We start from the raw sequence: 22,421 nt of genomic DNA, 5'->3' as shown, positions 1-22,421 counted from the left end.
CAAAGATGGATTATTCCCTAAAGCAACAGTACACTAAATACCCATATTGCCTGGTTTCTGGGATAATTTCAGTTAAGGCAGACATTGCTATTTCTTAAACTGCCCCATCTTCTAGAAAGACAACAACAAAATTCTGAATTTTTAGTATAGTTTTCCAACTGGAGTATCCCAGCATTAGTCAAAGGGGTTTGGAATACTGATTCCCTCAATTTGATGTTAATTCCCAAGACCTGGGGCAATGTCTGCAGAAAATTTCTGCTATTTACTTCTGTGTAACTTGCAAATGTTATCATTTTTTTAATGTGCTTTGATATGACAATTTGGGAAGAACTGGTTAAGATACAATCCATCCGTTTACCAGCTGTCTTACCAGTGTTACTTAATAGTGATAGAAGCTAAGAAAAGAGTATGCTAAAGACAAGGAAGACTATGGTGGCTAGTCTATAAAGAAACTACTTAACTCGTTCTTTATTCCAAACATTTTTTTTGTCCCTGCATGTTACCACTGGGAAGAAGCTAATAGTTTTGTATGTTGCTTTTGAAAAATTCAAACTTTTTTTCTGTTTTCTCAAAATCTGTAAGTGGCAGATCCTCTCTTGTGAACACCATATGTGCACTTCATTCCTTCTATCTTGTTTATCTGTTACCTGACAATTTTAGGAATGAAAAACATACTTTGATTAGAGCCAAAACATGTATCACTTTAAAATCTTGCTTTTAATAAGAACTACTGAGTCATCTTCAGTCCCTATAAAATTTCTAAAGTCTCTAAATTTCTAAAGGTTTGAGGTGTTATTTCTGTGGGCTATTTCTGGAATTTTTACAGAGAGATCTAAATATATCTGGCCTAAACACTACTTTGACATTCATGCAAAGATGCATTTTCTCAAAATTTTTAAGAATCAGCCAATTAATTTTAAAAAGGACTGCATTATGACTGTTGTTGGTTATAGAAATTTATAGCCTTTCAAAATGAATTTATATTTTTCAAGTTTATTTTTAAAGTGAATTTACGTTAACCTTATAAATTTAAGATTTAATACTAGAAACTCTCACTGAAGAGTTTTACGTTTATTCATAAAGTTTGGACTTAAATTTGTGTATTTTTATTTTGATTATATATGTGTGTGTATGCATATATATATACGTGTGTGTGTGTGTGTGTGTGTGTGTGTGTATACACACACACGGAAATGTTTATTTTTTTAAAATATTGACATTCAAGTTACAGAGACATGTTACAGTAAGAGGAGTTGTGTATTTTGAAGTGACAGGCATTTGACAAAACTAATAGCTTTGTATGGCACCGATTGTATAAATACAAATGAAAAAACACAAGGAAACCATTTAGTGACAATATTTCATCTAGTGAAGCAACATCATAACAATTTATTTACATCCCCCACATGCAAAAGGTTGAAAGCTATTTTAGCATCAAACAAAATCACACATACCTATAATTCATTTTGAGAAGATATTCCGAAACATATCTTACTTTTGGCAAGTACAGCCTTTTTTTTTTTTTTTTTTTTTCCTTTTGGGACTTGCAGTGTAAAAAGGATGTTATGAGATAGAAGTGTTTACTAAAAGGCAACTCACCTTCTTGGAACATTCTTTACTTAACTATGATAAAGCAAACACTTTGTTAATGTTTGCCAGGAAAAATGCTAAGAGCTTTGGATATAATCCCTACAACAACCTGATGAAGCATAAAGAAGGTACATAATTTGTTCAACTTCTTATTTATAAGTGATGGGACCAAGAATCTGCTCCAGAGTCTATTAACAACTCCACTCTGCTGCATTTATTTACATGATTAACACATGTTGAATTCCAATTCTGAGCCTGCATCTCACAAAACTCACAAAGCTCAGTGTTATGCTGTCAATAACTTTTGACATTCATAACAAGCCTACAAGGTAAACTCAGGTGATCGTATTATTTGCACATGAGAAAACTAATGCTTAGTTGATTTAATAAATTAGCATCCCATGGGTATTAACATAGCTGTGATTAAATTCTAAGTGTGCCTGACTGTAGAATCTGGGCTGTTGTAATAATCAGTGTCAGATTAACATATGATTGCAGTCATATGGTATGACAGTACTCTGGATTTAGGGGAGCTGGGCAAGATTAAGAATCATCATGGGGAATTTGGAGAGTGCCTATTGAAGAAGTCTAGATAGGATTTGGGAATTAGCAACCTGAAATTTAGATATAGCAGTGTGCTATTTGGATGTTTGATGATGATTTGGAATTAGTGAGCTTCAAGAAAGGCTTGACATTCCTACCCAAGTGTATTAAAAACACAAAGGGTGATCATATAATGTACTCTTATCATCAGTAGGGGAAATCAATGAGTAAACTGTTTATGATAGCCTTTCCACTCCTTAGTAAATTCTACTGTATTATAACTGCTCAGTAAATATTTTTTAAACAAAAGAACCCATATATAAATAAGCACATAACTAGCGGTTCTTCGTAGAGAACAGATTAAAATGAAGTATTTTTTAGATTGACACAACTTTTTTAAATTCCACTAAAATATTTTTGTTCATGTTACCTGATTTGATTATAACAAGAGCTCTGCCAAGAAGTTGCCATTGTCCATATTTCATAGTTGAGGAAATTGAGACTTACAGGGTTTAAGTACCTTGGCCACTTAATCTCAAGATAAGAGATAGACCAGTGACTCAAATGAACTCTCAGACTTTAAATCTACGTCATTTTAAGGTTGAAAAGAAAATCTGTGTCTTCAATGCATTATTAAAGATAATTTTCTATCCTATGCAATTTGAAGAATTAGGTGTTTAATCACATGGGCTGATGTTGGTGTCTCTGAGAGTCAGAGCTGCCTTCTCTTAGTATTTACTATAGTTTTGTAAATTAAGGGTAATAATTTCATTTTCAATATTTATTTTTGAGAGAGAGGGCATGAGCAGGGGAAGGTCAGAGAAAGAGGGGAGAGAGGGTACCAAGCAGGCTCTATGCTGTCAGCGCAGAGCTGGATGAGGGACTCGAAACCACGAACCATGAGCCCAAACCAAGAGTGGGTCAGTTAAGTGACTGAGCCACCCAGGCGCCCCCAAGTAAATAATTTCTTGTGCTTAATAGTTTTACTATTGGTGCCAAGCTAACCCATTTTTGCCTTTTTTTCAGGTCCCGAAGAAGTAGATATCAAGTGCCCGTTGAATCACATCGCTTGCCTTGGTGCCAACAAATGCATTCATTTATCCCGACTATGCAATGGTGTCTTGGACTGCTCAGATGGGTATGATGAAGGGCTGCACTGTCAGGGTGAGTCCGTCTGTGGAATGATGCAACCACAATATTCAATTTTTCATAGTTTAATGAAAGTTAAAAGAGAACCTATGCCCTGCCTTTCCTTTCACCCATACCCGTATCAGTTATTGAGAAAGGAAGAATTATATTGCCAGACACAATATGCATTTCTACCCTGCAACTGTTGTGCTTTATTTAAAAATGCCATTAGAAGAAGAAATACATTTGGGCTTTGAAGTTGGACTCTGAAACAATTACAGATTTCATAGGAAACAGTACTTTTGAGCAAAAGACAAATAAGAAGTCTTTGTCACATAGTGTCATAAGCTTATTTCTTTGAACATTTGCTTAAACAAAGAGTATTTCAAGTAAAATTTCTATAACCAAATATTCCAGTATGATGTGTTTATAGGAATTTTTCCTTAATATTACCTCCATGAAGTTATACACACTTTCTTGTAATATTCTTTATTTTTTTCTTAAAGAAAAATTTTTTACATTTATTTGTTTTTGAGAGACAGAGAGAGACAGAGCACAAGTCGGGGAGGGGCAGAGAGAGAAGGAGACACAGAATCCAAATCAGGCTCCAGGCTCTGAGCTGTCAGCACAGAGCCCGAAGAGGGGCTCAAACTCACAAACCTTGAGATCATGACCTGAGCCGAAGTCAGACGCTTAACCAGCTGAGCCACCCAGGCGCCCCTATTCTTTCTTTTTAAAAAAATCAATATCTATGTTCTAGAGCAGTCATAGTTTTACTTCTATATTAATGATGGGATGAAGAAATAATTAAGATCTCAAAGTTAACAAAAAGTTAATCAGTACTGGCACATTCTCATAAAACTGGTAGGGGAAATGAAATGTGGAAAAAAAAAAAAAAGAAAAAGAAAAACTTGAGGATTAAGGTAAGGACCCAAATCTGGAAAACAGAATTGAGGTATCAGTCAAGTAAATTTAGGTCCAAGGTGAAGCCAGGAAAGAAACCACCGAATCAGACATCTCTCAGATTTCTACTAGCTGAGCATAACAAAAAGGATATGCATTGAAGCTAAGATGCCAAAGGGTAAGTAACTTGTCCTTCGTGTAGAGGTCAGTAAGACAATAAGGCATAGAAGGAGCTATAGAAATCTGGAGATGCATGTCTGATCTCTGACCAGAGTCACACAAACTAATTATTGCCATGTGCAAAAACGATCTAGGTCACCAAAAGTCCCAGTTTTGCAGGAGGCACTCTATAACTATATGTGAGCAAATTGTTCAAAGTCAGCTACTGCTTTTTAAAACATTGTGTAGTCAGCAATGTACAGGCCGAACAAAACTTGTTTGAAGACTGGTTTCCAGTCTCCTACTGCTGAACTGAATGAAGGAACTGGATTTAATACCAGAGATGGAGAGATACACTGGAAAAAAGAGTAAATCTTAGAAAGGTAGTCCTTTCTAAGGACCAGTTCTAACATTGGTGAGAATGTTGAGAGACCACAGATGAACTGAGTCACTAGGTCTTTCTATCATCCAAAAAGGGAATTACTCTGGCTCTGTGGACAGATTCATATTAAGAAGTTAAAGGTCATCCTTCTTTGGCTGAGTTTCATTTCGTAGCCTGAATTCTGACAGGGTCATAGAAAGAGCCAGAAGATTGTTAGTTTTAGTTATGAACACATGTGTAACAGTAATTAAGAAGAAACTTTTTTAATTTAAAGACTTTGTGACATGTATTATTTTTGTATAATTGGATATTAAAAAGAATGATATTAGCAGGAAAAGTAAAGTATGGAATTATAAAATGATAGGAGTCAAAGAGTTTAATTTTCTTTTCAGAAATTAATTATATTTTCTATAGCCTAATTCTATCCACTTCAGTTGTAATTCAGGCTTCCTATTACATGAAAAAAAAAAAAACTTTCAGATAGGCATGTGTGACTAAGCTTCTAAAAGAGCGAAATCAACACATTGCCAGATCCTTCCACAGAAGTGGTTACACAAATTGGAATATCTCAATCATATCTCAGTGCTGTGAATCACATGCAAATATTTCTGAATTCTCTAATAAAATTTAGAGTTGTGCTCCAAAGCACAACTTTGTAAGGAATATGTTAATAGTAAAACAGGGGATTCAAGTAAATACAAAGTATTGGAATAAAAACAGTATTAAATTTATTCTGATCTTTGAAAAAGTTGAATGTATACTTTAGACTGAGACATTTAGAGTATATAACTGTTTATGTTTCAGTCGTTTCTGTTCTAATACAGGTCTCTAACAGTTCCAACTTTCACATCTTTGTCATTAGTGATAATTTTTTTTTTTCATTTTGTCAGTAGGAGGCTGATTGTACAATTTTGGCCTTTTGAATATTTCTGGATTTCACCAGAAAAAAAGTGTTTTAAAATGCCTAAGTAATTTGTTGTGACATGAGTTGGACTTAGAAATAGCAAGAAGTGTAAGTGGATTTATGCTTGCTATTTACCTTACTAAAGGGTGTATCTTCAACCTTTCTCCTAATTTTAAGTCACAACCAATGAAAAATTGTTTTCTGATGAGTTAATTAGGCATCAGACTGTCAAGTTTCTGAAGAACTTTCTCATCTATAGACACATAATAAAGAAGAAACCAGATTAATTCAAACGTGGCATTGATTTTTAGAGATGCTTTTCTTTTGCAGAACATTTTTTGCCCAAATCACTTTCTCCCTCTAATTCCATTTCTCTTTTTGTTGCGTTCTAAGCACATACTCTAAATTAATTATTTATACATGAAGCCAAAGACATGAATCAAAGATGGGTATGTCTTTTTTTGTCTAATAAAGGATCCAAAACACACTCAGTGGTATATTTGTATCCTTTATGAAAATTAATAAGGGGAAAAGTTTAACAATTTGGAGATGATGTTCTGGTCTTGGAAATGGTTTTGTATCAACCGAGTTGTTTTCTGAATGTTTCCTAGAAAAAAATCAATTTCTTCCTGGTGAGGGTAATGAAAAGATATCTATTATTAATGATTTTCTATAACACTGGTATTTTAATCTCCATAATTTAGCCTCATTTGAAGAAAGAAATATGGATTTTTTATATGGGTGTATTTATATATAGGAATGTGCTTGTAAAACTTTTACAATGAGAGTGCTCAAAATCACCACATCGAATTTTAGAGAATTTCATCTCTTCCTACATAGTATTTCATATTGGTAATAATATCACTATATCTAAATTGCATGAGCAATAAAAACACATTCTATACAGTATAAGCTTTCTCAGTACAGGAATCCCAAAACCATGCACAGAAGGGAACAAATTCAACTAATAGATATCAGATTGACTGAACTATATCAAAACACTATTTTAAAATTTGACAATCCTAAGGTAATTATGTTAATATTTCAAGTGGCCATGCACAAGAGAGGCCCTCTTTTTGTTCACAGTCCTAGTTGGAGTGCATTTGCAGTGCAAAATGACCAAACATTTCAACGTACAAGGGAACAACAGTTTCTGTGACACTATCTGCTTTTACACGATTCAAAGAATATGGGAACTCTACCTGTTCCTGCAAAAAGAGATTCTGTCTTCTGTGTCTCAATAAAACGTGATTATGTAATCTATGTGATTGTTTTCCAGCAAACATCCCAATGTCCTTTTAGATTTGAAAAGATAAAGTGTGCGAGGAGTTTACTAAAACTGATTAGGGAATGGAACCCGCTGACATCTGAAAAGCTCACCACCCAAACATACAAATATGCACACATAAACACATACTGTTCTTTTTTTATTTCTCTCTTCTATTCTGAACCTGTTCCTACATAATTCTGAATGTATAATATATTCACTTAGTGTATTTGATATGAAGCTTAAGGAAGAATAAGATTCTCTTGTATATCGCCCAACTCCTTAAATAATGCATATTCAGAATTCTTAACATTCCATTTTTTTTGCTTGCCAGTTAGAATAGAATTTTCTTAATATGTGGAATTACAATTTTCTCCATCCACCCACAATCTATTCTAATGTATTTATTTTGGATTCCATAATTCTAATGTATTTATTCGAACACCTTTTGGATACTAATACTACTTTATATTTAAAAATTTACACAGCTTTTTCTTTTATATTACTATTCTTAAAAATCTTAGGAGAAAGTACTTAAAAACCCTGAAAGTAATTTACAAATTAGAGCCTTCTCAAAATGGACTGAGGTAAATTGAAAATCTTATTATCTGTAATGAGTCACCGCAGGAAAATTAGTAATCCGTAACACTTAAATCTCATATATTCTAATTATTCAGAAATTAATCCAGATCAATTAATTAGGTATCATTAATAGATTTGACAAAATTAAGTGTAATAAATTTAGTTAAAAATGTTAAGAATTCTTAGCTCAAATGTTCAGGATTATATTTTTCATTCTTCAAGAAAAAAAATGTTTAATCTTGGGTGATGTTTTGTTAGTCATTACAACACTGGTTTCAGATGGACACAGGATTAACTTGTACCCAGAAGGAAGGAAAGAAAGAGGTTGCTGAAGCTGAGGAAGAAGGCAAATAAATTTGGAGCACTTCATTGTTGTTTTTACTTACACTTTATTGTGTCAGTGAATCTTACCTATTCCCATTTTAAAAGTTCCTACTGAAAAATATTTCCAATCTCTTTTCTAAATTAAATGGGCCGATCATACTAGAGAAGGGAATTTCGGCATGCAGAATCTAAAAGCAAAGGTACAGAGGAGAGGTACAATTGCAAGCAGTGTTAGAGGAAGTACATCTGTCAGCAACATAAAGCTTAAGGCACATGGAGGGAAACTTCACCAGCGTGTTTTCAACTCACTTGAAACATTGATGAGCTGAGAGCTAGAAAACAAACAGCTGTAATTACCCAGGAGGAACAGGGTTTGTGTGCTCAGACCACTTTTGATTGTGAAAGTTTGTGCAACTTAAAAATAGATCCTGCTGTGTTCTTTTCTTTGTCTTGAGTTGTGCTAAGGTGATCAGGTAGTCTCAAATCTTTTTCAAGTGTAAGCATTTTCTAAGCAATTAGTTTCAGTAATTGAGTTAGTTTAGTGAAAGGCTATGAGCCTTACCACTGGTTGATTTCAGGGCCAAATTAATGTGTTTTAGAAACAGCAATAATTCTTAGCAAGTGTAGGACTTCTACAAGTGTATCATCCTTTTGTAAAGCCATTATAGATATTGTCTGTATTGACAAATGACATCTGTATGAAAATTAGGATGGTATACTTGAAGACAATTCTAAATATATGTATGTGTATATATGTATGTGTATAATATATATATATATATATATATATATATATACATAAATGTATATTCATTTTCAGTCTTAGTTTTATAAATTCTGTTTAATTAGAAATAGATTGTTGTACAGATATCTGACTTCTTAACACTGATTTATTCAAAGTGATTGCTTAACTAATCCTGCTCAAGAGACTTGGAGTCCAAATTTCTACTGGTTGTTTGAATAAGTCGACTTCTACCGACAGCTAACTAGCTGAATGACTACCTGTGGGAAAAATATGATTAATTTGGCTCTATATCATAGCTCAGAATGTGGAAGGATAATCTAAAGTAGTTTATTGTTTGCTCGAAGTGAATCTTTTTGTAGTGGATTTCCATCTTTGATTAGCGTTAATATTCTATTAATTCGTGTTCTCTGGCCTCAAACAAACTTATTTTTAAGAATCACTGCAGGGGCACCTGGGTGGCTCAATTGGTTGAGCCTCCAACTTTGGCTCAGGTCACGATCTCGTGGTCCGTGAGTTCGAGCCCCGCATCGGGCTCTGGGCTGATGGCTCAGAGCCTGGAGCCTGTTTCAGATTCTGTGTCTCCCTCTCTCTCTGACCCTCCCCCGTTCATGCTCTGTCTCTCTCTGTCTCAAAAAATAAATAAAGGTTAAAAAAATATTTTTTTTAAAAAAAGAATAACTGCAAAGAAGATTTTGAAAAATTAAAAATGTCAGATAAGCATACGAATAGCTTAAAAATGATTGAACATTGGAGGATCTGTCTTAAAGATATTCTTTATTAAAACATCATCTCGGAATCTATATCTTTCTTCTTGATAGATGGTGGTTTAAAACTAACTTACCATCCAAATTTTCTGATATAGTCTTTTTTTGTGGCAAGAATCCTGGCACATTATGGACTTTTAATTGCTGCTGAATTATACTCTATTTCCAGTTGATTTTGGTTTTAAATAGATGCAAGTCAAAACCACATATCCGCAACATACACTCTACTAGATTATTTATTCTGTTTGTTAGCTTAACATCTGTAGGAGAAGAAGTAGCAATTGCTTTGGTATAGAGATTTACTACTTAGTTGGAAACAACTCCTGTTATGCCTGTTACTGAGACATGCCAACCTCTTACATAGAAGGCCTGTGCACAACCACACACACACACAAAAAAAAGCCAGAGAACTCACCTTTACCAACTCTACCACCAGTAATCACTCCCCAACAGAAGAGACTTGTTAATAATTTTACCAATTTTGGGATTGTTAATTTATATGACTATTCATGGACACTGGGACTCATCTATCTGGATTTCTCCCTCACAGTTCTCTTCCTGATATAATGGAAAACGAAGAATATTTTGTAAGAAATAATAATGAGTATGAGGCCAAAATGAACTTTTTAAAAGTGCCAAAATAAGCACAGTAAGGTTTTCCCTATATTTAATTCATCAATTCACTTCAGTAAACTTTTCTTGAGCACAGACATCATTCTAAACACTTACCTAAGCACTGAGGATGTAGAAAATCCTATTTTCTGCCTTCGTGGAATTCACATGTCGTAATGGAGGTATGTAAAAATTGATAAGGAAGAATAAAACAAAGAGCATCTAATTCTACTTGAGGTGATGCAAGAAAATTCCCCTGAGAGAGCTGATGGTTGACCTGCATCTCACTCTAGGAGTTTGATAGGCAAATGAGGGAAGGAAGAACACTTCAAAAGTCAAGAACTATATGTAAAGTGACACAAGTGCATAAGAAAACATTGTACACTCCAGAGAACTCTAAAGTTCTTTGATAAGTTTCATGCAGAGGGTTCTGAGTGGTGAGGGATGGGTTTGAAGCTTTAAAAAAAAAAGTTCTTGGTGTTAGACCTGGAGGGGTTACATTAGAATAAGGATACAGTATGACCTACTTAAAATGCATTGAATAAAACTATAGAGAGGAAGAGAGTGGAAAATGATTCTAGGATGTATTCTCAGTATTATACAGGTGTTGTATGATATTTTACTATTAAGCATAAGAAGATTAGAACTGTTGCATATATGTAGCAGGTTCTGTGATTTATTCTTAGAAGGTTAATATGTACATTATTACAATCATAAAACTGAGCTAAAGGGCCATATCTGTTACATTGATCAGCTCCCAAAACAAGGCATGTTAAGTGTTACTCTTTAATGTATCACTTTCATGTAACTAAAAGGCAAAATAAATGACAGGGGAACCATAAGAAGTGAACTCCTTTTCAGATGAAAGTTAGGAATTTGGAACATGTATTTAGTATTTTAAGCAACCAGAATCCTATCTTTAAGAAGCTACTAAACTACCAACTTAGTTTATATCTAAGTTTTGCCCTCTTGTATCTTAACTTTGGGACATATAAGACTGTTTCAATATTATTCAAAAGTATATAACAAACTGTCACTCAGCTCTGCACTAAACCTCAAATGGGAGGCCAAATCTCCCATAATTCACTTTTTAGTTTTTGACACAAGCAGCTTTATACTTTAAAAATAAGGAATTAAAGCAGGTAGCTGAGGTTGACTGGCATCCCCAGGAGTCACACAGAAAAGCAGTGTGAGAGCAGAGTGTAAACACTGGGACCTTGAGTTCTCATTCTCCAATTTTGATTAGTGAGCCTTAACATACCAACTCAGAGAAATACACAAAATCGTTATGCTTCAGCATCCTTTCTGACCCATTCTTAAAGCCGCAAGATGGCTTGTAGAAAATCTACTGAAAAACACTTTGAACTAACTATATGTTCCCTGTCAGTTTTATTAATTGGTTGAGTAGGGAAAAAAATGTGCTGAGTGAACAACAGGCTGAAAAACTATGTAACAAGTTTGCAGAATTGTATGTCCCTATCTGACTATTAGCTTCATCCCTTGAGAAAAATTAGTGCTTTGATTTGATGAGGGATGTAGAAAGGAAATGGAGAAGTTCATTTTAACCCCTTGAAGTAGATTTGCATTTGTTACAGTAGGAAGTTAAAGTAAAACTTTAGGAATCAACCATAATGGAATCTAGAAGGAAAAATGAGACTTCTCAAAATCATTCAATAGAGACTGTTTAAATTTTGAAGGCAAAACCCAACAGCCAATGTTTCTAGTTCTGAATTTCTAGTCTGTCCAAAATTGCAGAAAAATCTGTTTCTACTGCTTTTTCTATGAGCCACTGTTATCACTTATACAGTGATATTCCATTGAATCACATGTATATTAATATCATCATAACTGTATATATCAATATATTAAATACTATTTAGAAAAACAAGATAGCTGTCAGACTGGTGACTTCTGAACTTTCCATAATCAATGCCTTCACAATCAAATCAAGCACTGATTTGTTTTGAAAAAAAAATGTGGAGACAGAGAAATGTGCATGTATATTTGAAGTTTTTCCAAAGCTTTCCACATATACTTGCATATTTTTGTTTAGACACAAGAAACACATTAAAGATTAATTTTTGAGGACAAACACACAACCTAGATTTATTTCTATTAGATGAGAATTTGCATTCTAGCTCTGCATTAGGTTTGTGACTTAGAGAAAGCACGGAACCGACAAGTGAATGCTGTATACTAAATAGGATTGTAGAACCAGTCCAGAAAACCCACTGTGGTTGTGGAAACCACAGGATGCCAACCAAAGTGAGATCACTGTGCTCTAAGAGCATCTTCTGAATTAGGTCAGTGTGACCATGAGCCAGTGCCTGAGCATCAGATAAAAAGGAGAATGGGAAGGGCAAACCCAAAGAGCACTTTTGAGTTCCATTAGCAGAAATGTGTGGCATGTTCTCATTCACTCTACAGGTTCAAAACTAAGAGTGCCAAGAGAAAAATCTATGCAGCTCAATAAATGTCTCAGGAAACTATCCAATATTCTCTGTAGAAGCACTAAGAAACTGAATTGTGTAATTTTTAATGAAGTCAATTAAATATTAAGAATTTTCGGGGCGCCTGGGTGGCGCAGTCGGTTAGGCGTCCGACTTCAGCCAGGTCATGATCTCGCGGTCCGTGAGTTCAAGCCCCGCGTCGGGCTCTGGGCTGATGGCTCAGAGCCTGGAGCCTGTTTCCGATTCTGTGTCTCCCTCTCTCTCTCTCTCTGCCCCTCCCCCGTTCATGCTCTGTCTCTGTCTCAAAAATAAATAAACGTTAAAAAAATTAAAAAAAGAATTTTCAAAGATGTTTGGGGAAAATATTAAAAGGTATAAATTGCTCTTCCGTTTATATGGGATATCTAAGTGTTTATTACCTAAAAAATATACAATTTATGATATCTAAATGAATATAGAAAAATATTTGTGTCTAAGTATTCTATTAGATTTTCCTAGCCTATGTCTACCGAATATCTAGCTGAATGGTTTATTTCAGGGAATTTAAGCATACATACGATCATGCTGTTCACCTGTATTTTGGTTCATTTTCTCTTCTTTTCAAAATCAGGATTAGGCGATGCTTCCAGTCAAGTTCTCACTATGAGTGCTATGCCGTACTTAAAAACGAGTTCCAATTCCTTTTCAGTAAGTCAGGTTTTTACCCTACCCATTTAAACTCATTATGCAAAACAAAGTATGCAGAACTGGGAGAAGCATGTTTAGAGGGTCAAAGCCTAGGCGTTTTGCCTAACACAGTATTAATTATCTTCTGAGGTGAATTTTTCATTGCAAATGTGCCTTGGTGTAATTCATCCTTTTTCTTTCGATGTATGCATCTTCTACCCCTAATAGATTGGAAACACCTAAAGAAGTTTGCATTTATCTTCTACCTCGGTCACTTCACTGCAAGGACTGAGTCAACTGGGCAGGGCAGGCAAAGGCACAGGAAACAGTGATTAAGTGGGAAAGTGCATGGGGCTCATGTAGAGTAACTCATAGGGTAAAGTATACTACACACTATGCCAGAATTACTGGCCTCAAACAAACAACGTGTTCTTTGTCAGGAAGATTCACTCCTGCACTTTGCTTAAAGTGATTTGCTTCTTTACATTTTGTTTCTCCTTATTTACTAGAGATGTCTGCAATATGCAGAGGGAAGCAAAGGTCTCCTGTATGACTATAACTACAAATAGAGAGGCAGCAATAACTTTCTCTCAGTATGAAACAGAACTGTAGGATAATAGGGCCAGAAGGGATTTTCAGAGGTCATCCAGTCCATCCATCTGCCTTTAGGCTGGACTAAACCCAAACTTGCCTAGGCAGATTGCTATCTACCCAATTTGGAAGGCCTCCAGGGAGAGAAATTCTAACAGCCATTTTTAGTAACACAGTCAATGCTTAGCAATTTGTACTCTGAGCAATGCTTGCATATCGTGTTATAAAATTCTCCATGCCTTCTCAATTTTTAGTCTTTTCCCTCAACATTTTTCTGTAGGTTAATCATGTTTTTCCCGCACCTCTCCAGATAGTTTCAAATTTTCAACATCTATACTTATACTCTGCTCCTACCAACTAACACAGATACAGTTTAAGTGACTAGTATTCACTATAATTGACTGTCAGAGCTTCTAACTCCTTTGATTCTTCTTTACATGTTTTCTTACACCTTAACATTGCCTTGTTCACTAATGTTGCATCAGTTAGGAATTGTCTTTGGCTATGAATAATAGAGATCTTTAAAAGGCTGGAAAAAAAAGGGGCGCCTGGGTGGTGCAGTCGGTTAAGCGTCCGACTTCAGCCAGGTCACGATCTCGCAGTCCGTGAGTTCGAGCCCCGCGTCAGGCTCTGGGCTGATGGCTCAGAGCCTGGAGCCTGTTTCCGATTCTGTGTCTCCCTCTCGCTCTGCCCCTCCCCCATTCATGCTCTGTCTCTCTCTGTCCCAAAAATAAATAAACGTTGAAAAAAAAAATTAAAAAAAAAAAAAGGCTGAAAAAAAAAAGATAGAAGTTAAGTTTTCTCTCATGAAAAAAATGTCCAGAGATAGAGAAATAGATGTCCCATGGCAGGTGGGGTGATCTCATGATGTGTGTTCTAGGTTCTTGTATTTCTGTTCTGCCATCCTTCTCACTTGCCTTCCACCCTCAAGGTAGGCTAATGGCCATAGATGGCCACTGAAACTCTATTTTTTTTTTAATTTTTTTTCAACGTTTATTTATTTTTGGGACAGAGAGAGACAGAGCATGAACGGGGGAGGGGCAGAGAGAGAGGGAGACACAGAATCGGAAACAGGCTCCAGGCTCTGAGCCATCAGCCCAGAGCCCATGACGCGGGGCTCGAACTCACGGACCGCGAGATCGTGACCTGGCTGAAGTCAGACGCTTAACTGACTGCGCCACCCAGGCGCCCCTGAAACTCTAAATATCACATCTGTGTTCCAGGAAAAGGAAAGAAGGATAAAATATCCCTACCAAGCAAGACAAACCCCTTCACAAGGGACTTTACAGAAGCCTAAGACCCTAATTTCTATCTTTGTGCCATTGGCCAGAATTTTAACACACAACCACCCTTATTTGGATGAAAGGCTGAGACATGCAGTTTTTCAGTTGTACAAACACTGCCTTAATAAAATCAGACTTGGAAGAAAAGGATAATGGATACATGGTAGCTTCTAGAAGTTTATGCTATATGTGCTTTCATAGAGCAATCAGATAGTTGACTCCTCACCAGATAGGTGTTACAGTTGCATTATGTTTGATGACATTTTATGGGAAGATTCTAAAGGACAGAGAGCTGGTCATTGACTGGCTTTGTAGTTTTGAAAACCAGTGGAATGAGATGTTCAGACCATATTACTAAGACTCCCTCCAGGTATAAAATTGTATAAATTAATAAAAATATTCAGTACACCTTGGGAAATGTAAGAGAAAGGTCAGGTTGTGCTGTAGCAAAGAGTTCCCAAAATTCTAGGCATGATGTCCATACAGCATAGTTACTAGGGAGCCAGTAAGTGCTGGCTGCTGCCTGAGAAAACCCAGATAAATTTGGTTTACAAGAGAAAGATCCTCTATCCTCTGCTCTCCTTCCCATTTTTATTTTTTGCTTCCCTTTTCTTCCCATTTCCTTCCTTCTCCTATTGCTACCTTCACTCTTGTCATATCTCATACTTTTTCAGCATTTACTTTACACTTTTATTCGTTCAAATTTGGGCTTAAACCTGAGATTCTTAAAAAAACTTATCAGTATTTCAAAAGCTTTACTATTATTTCACTTCTGTGGTCAGCCAATCCTATTTCATACTTTTTTTTTTTTTTTAACGTTTATTCACTTTTTGACAGACAGAGACAGAGTGTTTGCAGGGCAGGGACAGAGAGAGAGAGGGAGACACAGAATGCAAAGCTGGCTCCAGAGTCTGAGCTGTCAGCACAGAGCTCAATGCAGGGCTGGAACTCATGAACCGTGAGATCATGACCTGAGCCGAAGTCGGATGCTTAACCAACTGAGCCACCCAGGCGCCCCAATAATTTATTTTTACTATGTGGTTTGTCATCATGTATAAATGTTGTTTTATTTAATATTTTGAGATTGCCAAATCATGTTGTTACTTTATCTTATTTCCTCTCCAATGGTAAATTTCCTGTCTTTTTTATGTTTTGTTTTGCTCCCCTGTCAATTGTTTCCAACCAAATAACTATGTCCCAAATATTTTATTGCTATTGGTTTCTATTTTATTTTGAAGGATCCTTTAACTTCCTTCCTTCCCTCCCTCCCCCCCCACCAACACCAACATGTCTGTCCGTCTTTTCTTTCTCTTTTCTTTTCTTTTCTTTTCTTTTCTTTTCTTTTCTTTTCTTTTCTTTTCTTTTCTTTCTTTTCTTTTCTTTTCTTTTCTTTTCTTTTCTTTTCTTTTCTTTTCTTTTCTTTCTTTCTTTCTTTCTTTCTTTCTTTCTTTCTTTCTTTCTCTCTCTCTCTCTCTCTCTCTCTCTCTCTCTCTCTCTTTCTTTCTTTCTTTCTTTCTTTCTTTCTTTCTTTCTCTTCGATTCCAAATCCCATTAGGTGATTACTTCTGCCATTTTTTATACCCAAATAAATTCATATCTGTGAGATCCAAATTAAGAAAGCAACTTTTACCACATGGTCCTCGAAAGTAAGTAGGCATGATGCAGGCACTGAAGCATATTGTAATAAAATCTCACAGTAAAAACAACATATTGGATAGTTTTATATATATAAAATGTGTGTGTGTATGTATATATATATATATATATATATATATAGAGAGAGAGAGAGAGAGAGAGAGAGAGAGAGAGGAAAGAGAAGAGAAGAGAAATGGAGTATGAATATAGTATAGTATCATTTGATACCATTACAGTTCTAAAATTAAATTTCTGACTGCTAAAAGAAGAACAAGATGAAGAATTCTATATACTGAGAGGGATCAAAGTCAGAATGGAAAATCTTGGTGATTGTACCAAATTCCTTCTGCATATAGCTCACTAAGCCTTTCTTCTTCATTATAAAAATGGGTAAATCCACATCAGTGTGGTGGTGTGCTTTCCTTTTGAATGGGAAAGTGAGGAGGTAAAGAACTTCTTGGAATGAAACTAAAAGCCTCTTCCATCTAGCCACTCTGTGTCAGGAATATCTGTGTGGGTTAGCTAGCCAGGACAGTGTGGCTACTCTGGTATTAACAGTTCCTGTCTTTTACGAATCTGGGGTTGAAACAAATGTTAGAGAATTGCAGTCAGCAATATCTGACAAACTGGAATTACTGTATTTCTAGTTTATACGTTGTACTGGATTTCAGGGCACCTAAAATCAGAAGAAAAAATAACTTGAGGCACACATATAAAACCATAGATTGGATTTTTAAATTGCTGTTGTATTATTATACTCCTTGCTCAAATGGAAATGATTACTATGAAAGAAAGAAATTGCTCTCTTTAAAAAAATCCAGATACAGAGGCATCCTTTCTTATTGTCAAAGACTGTTTTTATTTGTTTCTTGGCTAACTATCTGTGTTGAAATCTAAAGTTTTTTTTTTCTATTTGATGGGTTTTTCTCCTAAAGTTGATTTAGTTCGCCAATGTATATTTCCCTTTTTTTTTTCTTCAATAGCTTTTTCTATTTTCAAGTGACATTTTATTTTTATTTTGGATGTGTAACAGTTTCTGTGAGAAATATTTCCCGGAGCAAATATAAATATTTCTAATATACTAAATTATAATGATTTTTTGCTATTCAGGTACCCCTGGAATATATAATAATTCTTTTGAAGAGGCAATTAGCACTTAGTTCAGTGACTTGAGTGGCACAACTTTTTTGATGTTTTACTGCATGCAACCAAGGTACTACATATCTACAAAGGACCAATATTAATATAAACAAGAAATGCCCAAAGGTTTTCAGTGTAAGTTTACTAACGTAGAATATTAAAGGATCGTCCAATTACCTTCATGAGGTCATGGAAAGGTTGTTCACTCACTATCTTGTCAGTACAGCTTGTTATTTACCTCTATTCCAGTCTAAATTAACACTGGAAAATTGTGTCAGACAAGTTTCCTAAGTCTTTAGAAAGAAATTACAATATATAGTTGCATTATAGGCACAAATTGCTGTGGATGTTTAGGTTCATATTTTATGATTGTAATGGTCACTAAAACATAATTTTTGAATTATGTTTGCTTATTTTTCAATTGAACAAATGATATGAAAATACATATATATATATTTAGAGATAAATATATATAATACATATGTATTTATATATACTTGGCTTTGGAAAACTGGTCACCAGTAAACAAGGCACAGAACAAAAACTGAAATCTGTTTGATATGTTAAGGCCAGTTTTACTTGAAAAATTGAAGGGAACAATGCAGTGTTTCCCCCTGCTCTTATTGTGTAATGGGAGGAGAATATATATAAACTAAGATTAGGTACGAAGCTGTATTTGAACTAATGTGTTTAAAGATCAAATAAACGCTCCACTTTAGGTAGTTATAAATAAATTATTATTTTAATAGTACATCTGTGGAAATCTAATTTAGTAATATAGGGCAGAGTAGGTGCCATTATTGCGATCATAATGGTTAGAATAGACTACAATGGAAGGAGCTATAAAAGAAATATTTATGGATGGATGATTTAGCAAATAAGACAAAGTGTCATATGTCTGAGAGAAGGCTTTGTGGGGAAAAACTGATTTACACAAACTATTTAAAACGGATTTGAAACCTGATGTATTGGTCTTGGAGACTATGAAATTCCAGTGAATTTAATTGTCAAAGGGCAGAAAAATGGTATAAAATGAACATTAAATGTTTATATGGTCTGCATGTGGTAGATGAACCTGAACTAGGTAAAGAAAAAAAAAACAGTTTGATAGAGAATAATCTCCAAAACTGACTCAGTGTCAACTATTTTGTATGACTGCAAAGAATTCTTCGCTCCAATATTCTTATATCACTTTTGTAGTTAGATAACTGCATTTTAAATTGCAAGGAACTTAATCGGATGTAGAGAAGGAAGTATCATGTCTTCCAAAAGAAAGGAGTATAAAAGAAAGACATATGAAAATATTTTTTTTTAATTCACAAGCATGCCCAAAGACTGTGTCATGGGTAGGTATTACCTCAGATAGCTTTCTTTTTGGCCTTCAGTGTTTCAGAAGCATGTTTTCTTTGTAATTCTGTATTTATGCTAGTTAATGTTCTTTATACAATCAGTCTTCAGAAATATGGTTCATTTCTTCAATCTTTTATTTACCTATTATATAAATATTTGCTGAAAATTCAATATAAGCTGGTCACTATGCTGGGCTCTGGAAATATGCAGATGGTTTTTATCCTCAAAGCGTTCCCTTAATTATGTGTGGATACAACTCATTAGCTGAAAATTGCAAACTAATGTAGTTAGAGCACAGATAGAAATACAGTATTGCCTTTAGAGAAGTCACAGTTGGATCTAAAGCTTGAGTTCCTGAGAGGAATATTGCCATGGATTAATTCTAAGTATACCACTTATAGGGAACATGATCAGAATACACTGAATTTTACTTCGAATCACACATTATTTTTTGAAATCTTTAAATTAGTTTATTTAGGTGTGAAATAATACAAAAATCCACTGAAATGTTTTCCAATACTTATTAGGTTTCTTTCATTTGCAGTTGGCCATATTACTTTCAAATATCTTCACTAAAAAGGAGGACTTATGGGCTCAGGTAACTTCATTTGGGACTCACCCGATGGTCCTATTGACTTCAGAATTAAATTCTCCTTTTCAAGGCCGGGGAAAATGGAGCTGTTTTTTTGCCGATATTGCCAGTCAATGTTTTGGGTCTGAATTTCTGTAGCTCCCCCACCGTGTCTTTCATCCCACTCATTAGGAATTAAGTAGAAGTGTTAGGAATCCACTACTTTCTTCTCACTCGGTCTTAAATCCATCAGTCCTTAATTAGGTGTATATATTATTATGTCTTTCCTCCCATTTATGTACATCACCACAGAACTATAATCATTATTTTTTCTTCTTTTCTGAGTCTTCTTTTCTGAGTCTTTCACTGTGGTCTCTATAATCCACAGTCCACTATCTATAGAACTCCCTGCATGTTGAACCTCATCGCAAAAATTCATCAACTTCCTGGCCTTCCCTGAGTCCCCCGCAGGTCTCTCAAATGAAAACTGTTTTCCTCACAAAAAATCTAGCATTGGGCCCAAAGCGGTAACTTTCAGGTAATTTTTCCCCCTCCTCCTCATTATTGCAAGAACAGCACTCTCCCTCCATCTCTAAAAATGTTCAGCTTTATAGCTCATGCTATTAGATGATTTTATCCATTCCTCTTCATTGCTTTTACACATGATACCCAAGTCATTCCTCCTTCTTTTTCAATCATAGTATTTCTGTCTAATTCAATACTACTTCTGTTGTAATTCTTGGAAATTTCAATGTACTTTTAGATAATATTTATAATAACTTGGTCTCTCAATTTCTTTCTACAATCTCAGCTACTCATACTCTAGAGTCTAGAATTTGCTATTGGTAACCATTGCAAACCCTCCATTATCTCACTTTTAGTCAACCCTCTTTTTTACCACAACCACCTATCTTTTCTGGCTCACTACCTTTACTCTCTCTTATGAGATAGTGAAGTACTATCTAGGACTTCCATCCCAGTACTACCAGAATATTATATCCATTTATACTCCCAGATTTTCACAGTTTTAGACACACTTGATATGTTCACTGCCAATTTTATTATTCCTCAATTCCATGGTCTATCGTTTAATCATTTCACTACATTGTATCTCAACTTCTTTAGCCATTCTCTTACTACCTCATATTCAAGTGGTAAAACCACATCCCTAATCAAATCCAACTTTCCATCTACTCCATGCCTTTATCTGTCTAAGTGAACCTGGCTGAAAACAACCAACCAACCATGTTGACTTTCAGTCCATTACCATAAACTTCAATTTTGTCCTTAATATTATCAGCCAGTCATATTATACAATCCAAACTAACTTCCTGTCCTTGAAGTTTATTTTACATTTTGTCTTTTCTCAGACCAACCCTTTCTTACCCATCATTTCTGAATTAATGACTTTTTCTCCCAGAAGGCTGAGGAAACTGAAGGAACCAGAAAAAAAAATGTGCACTGACTCCCATCACTACACTACACATATCTACTCTTTGATGTCTACACTTACTGCTGACCTGATGCTATAAATGACTTATCTATGGTGTTACCTGATGCCAATACAAGGTCTCATCTGTTCTAGGCTACTCAAATACATTGATATAGCTCTTCTCTCTCTCTCTCCTACATCATTCATTTCTCACCTTTACGGGATCATTTTCTTGAACATTAAGTCATATCTTCTATATTGAAAAAAATATATATATATTTAAATGTAAATGAATAAATAAGTAAAATTTCCTAACTCCACTTCCCCTGTCATCTATTATACTATATCTTTGTTTCTCTTATATTTATTGTTTCCATTTCTCCTACTCTCATTCTCTAATAAACATACTATAGTCAGGCTTTCTCTTGCACCACTCCACTAAAACTGTCCTTGTCAAGGTCACCTCTGCAATGGTATACCCATCCAGTTTACAATTTGTTCTCTTAATTTCTCTATCATTAAATCTGACATAGCTGATTACATTCTCCTCTTCATTAAACATTGTTCACTTATCTTTCAGGACACCACCACACTTGGTATTCTCCTTAGTGCACTGGTTACTTCTATTCTACTCATTTATTATTCCTTTATATCTTTTTATGCAAACCTCAGTCCTTGTTTTGTTTCTCTTCTCTACTTAATTTACAGTTTTGTACTCTCATTTATTCTCATAACTTTTGATATCATCTCTGTGCCAATGACTTCCATTTGTTTTTCTAGTGCAGACTCTTTTCTAACTCCAGAAATCTACATCCAACTGCCTTCTCTACGTCTCTGATAGATACCTCATAGTCACATGCCCAGGGTCTTCTCCATTCCTCAAAACTATTATAACTGTTATAACAGGTTTTTTCCTCCCTTATGACAACATTGTCATATCATATTCTGTTCTCAACAGATTCACTAGGTGACCTTTTAAAAATTTGTATAAGGTCATATCAGGACATATCACTGTTTTACTTGAAACCTAATCCATGGATTTCCCCCCATTATATTGAAAATAAAGTCTAAAGTCCCCCAGTGACATGAGAAACTCTATATAATCTGGCTTCTTATTGTTTGTGCATATCCCAAACACATGATTGGTTATTCCTTAAAGTATTTTAGTCTTTTCACTTTTTCTAAAATGTATGAGGGATGCTTTTGCCTTTGATCCTTTGTATGAGTTGTTACATAAAAGGGGGGGGGGGTATTTTCTTATTATCCTTTTATTCTTTCAGAATGCTTATAGTCGGGAAAGGCTAAAGACTCTAATGGGTGATTGTAATAATGGAAAATTGGTTACCTTGGATCATAATTAGTTTAGCTATATTTTTAAAAGAAAATACTTAACCCTCTGA

The 22,421-nt window shown here is 35.0% G+C and overlaps 1 protein-coding gene across 1 annotated transcript in view; it reads left to right on the top strand.

Moving 5' to 3' along the window:
- LRP1B (LDL receptor related protein 1B) overlaps positions 1-22,421 on the top strand; it is a 1,940,511-nt gene that overhangs the window by 723,474 nt on the left and 1,194,616 nt on the right. The window contains exon 5 of the mRNA XM_023259298.2: positions 3,160-3,297. Coding sequence (XP_023115066.2) covers positions 3,160-3,297 — 138 coding nt within the window. The remainder of the gene's footprint in view (positions 1-3,159; positions 3,298-22,421) is intronic.

The sequence above is a fragment of the Felis catus genome, chromosome C1, assembly GCF_018350175.1.
Source record: "Felis catus isolate Fca126 chromosome C1, F.catus_Fca126_mat1.0, whole genome shotgun sequence".
Taxonomy (NCBI): Eukaryota; Metazoa; Chordata; class Mammalia; order Carnivora; family Felidae; genus Felis; species Felis catus.
The sequence above is the reverse complement of the archived record's forward strand: the minus strand, read 5'-3'. Positions and strand labels throughout refer to the sequence as shown.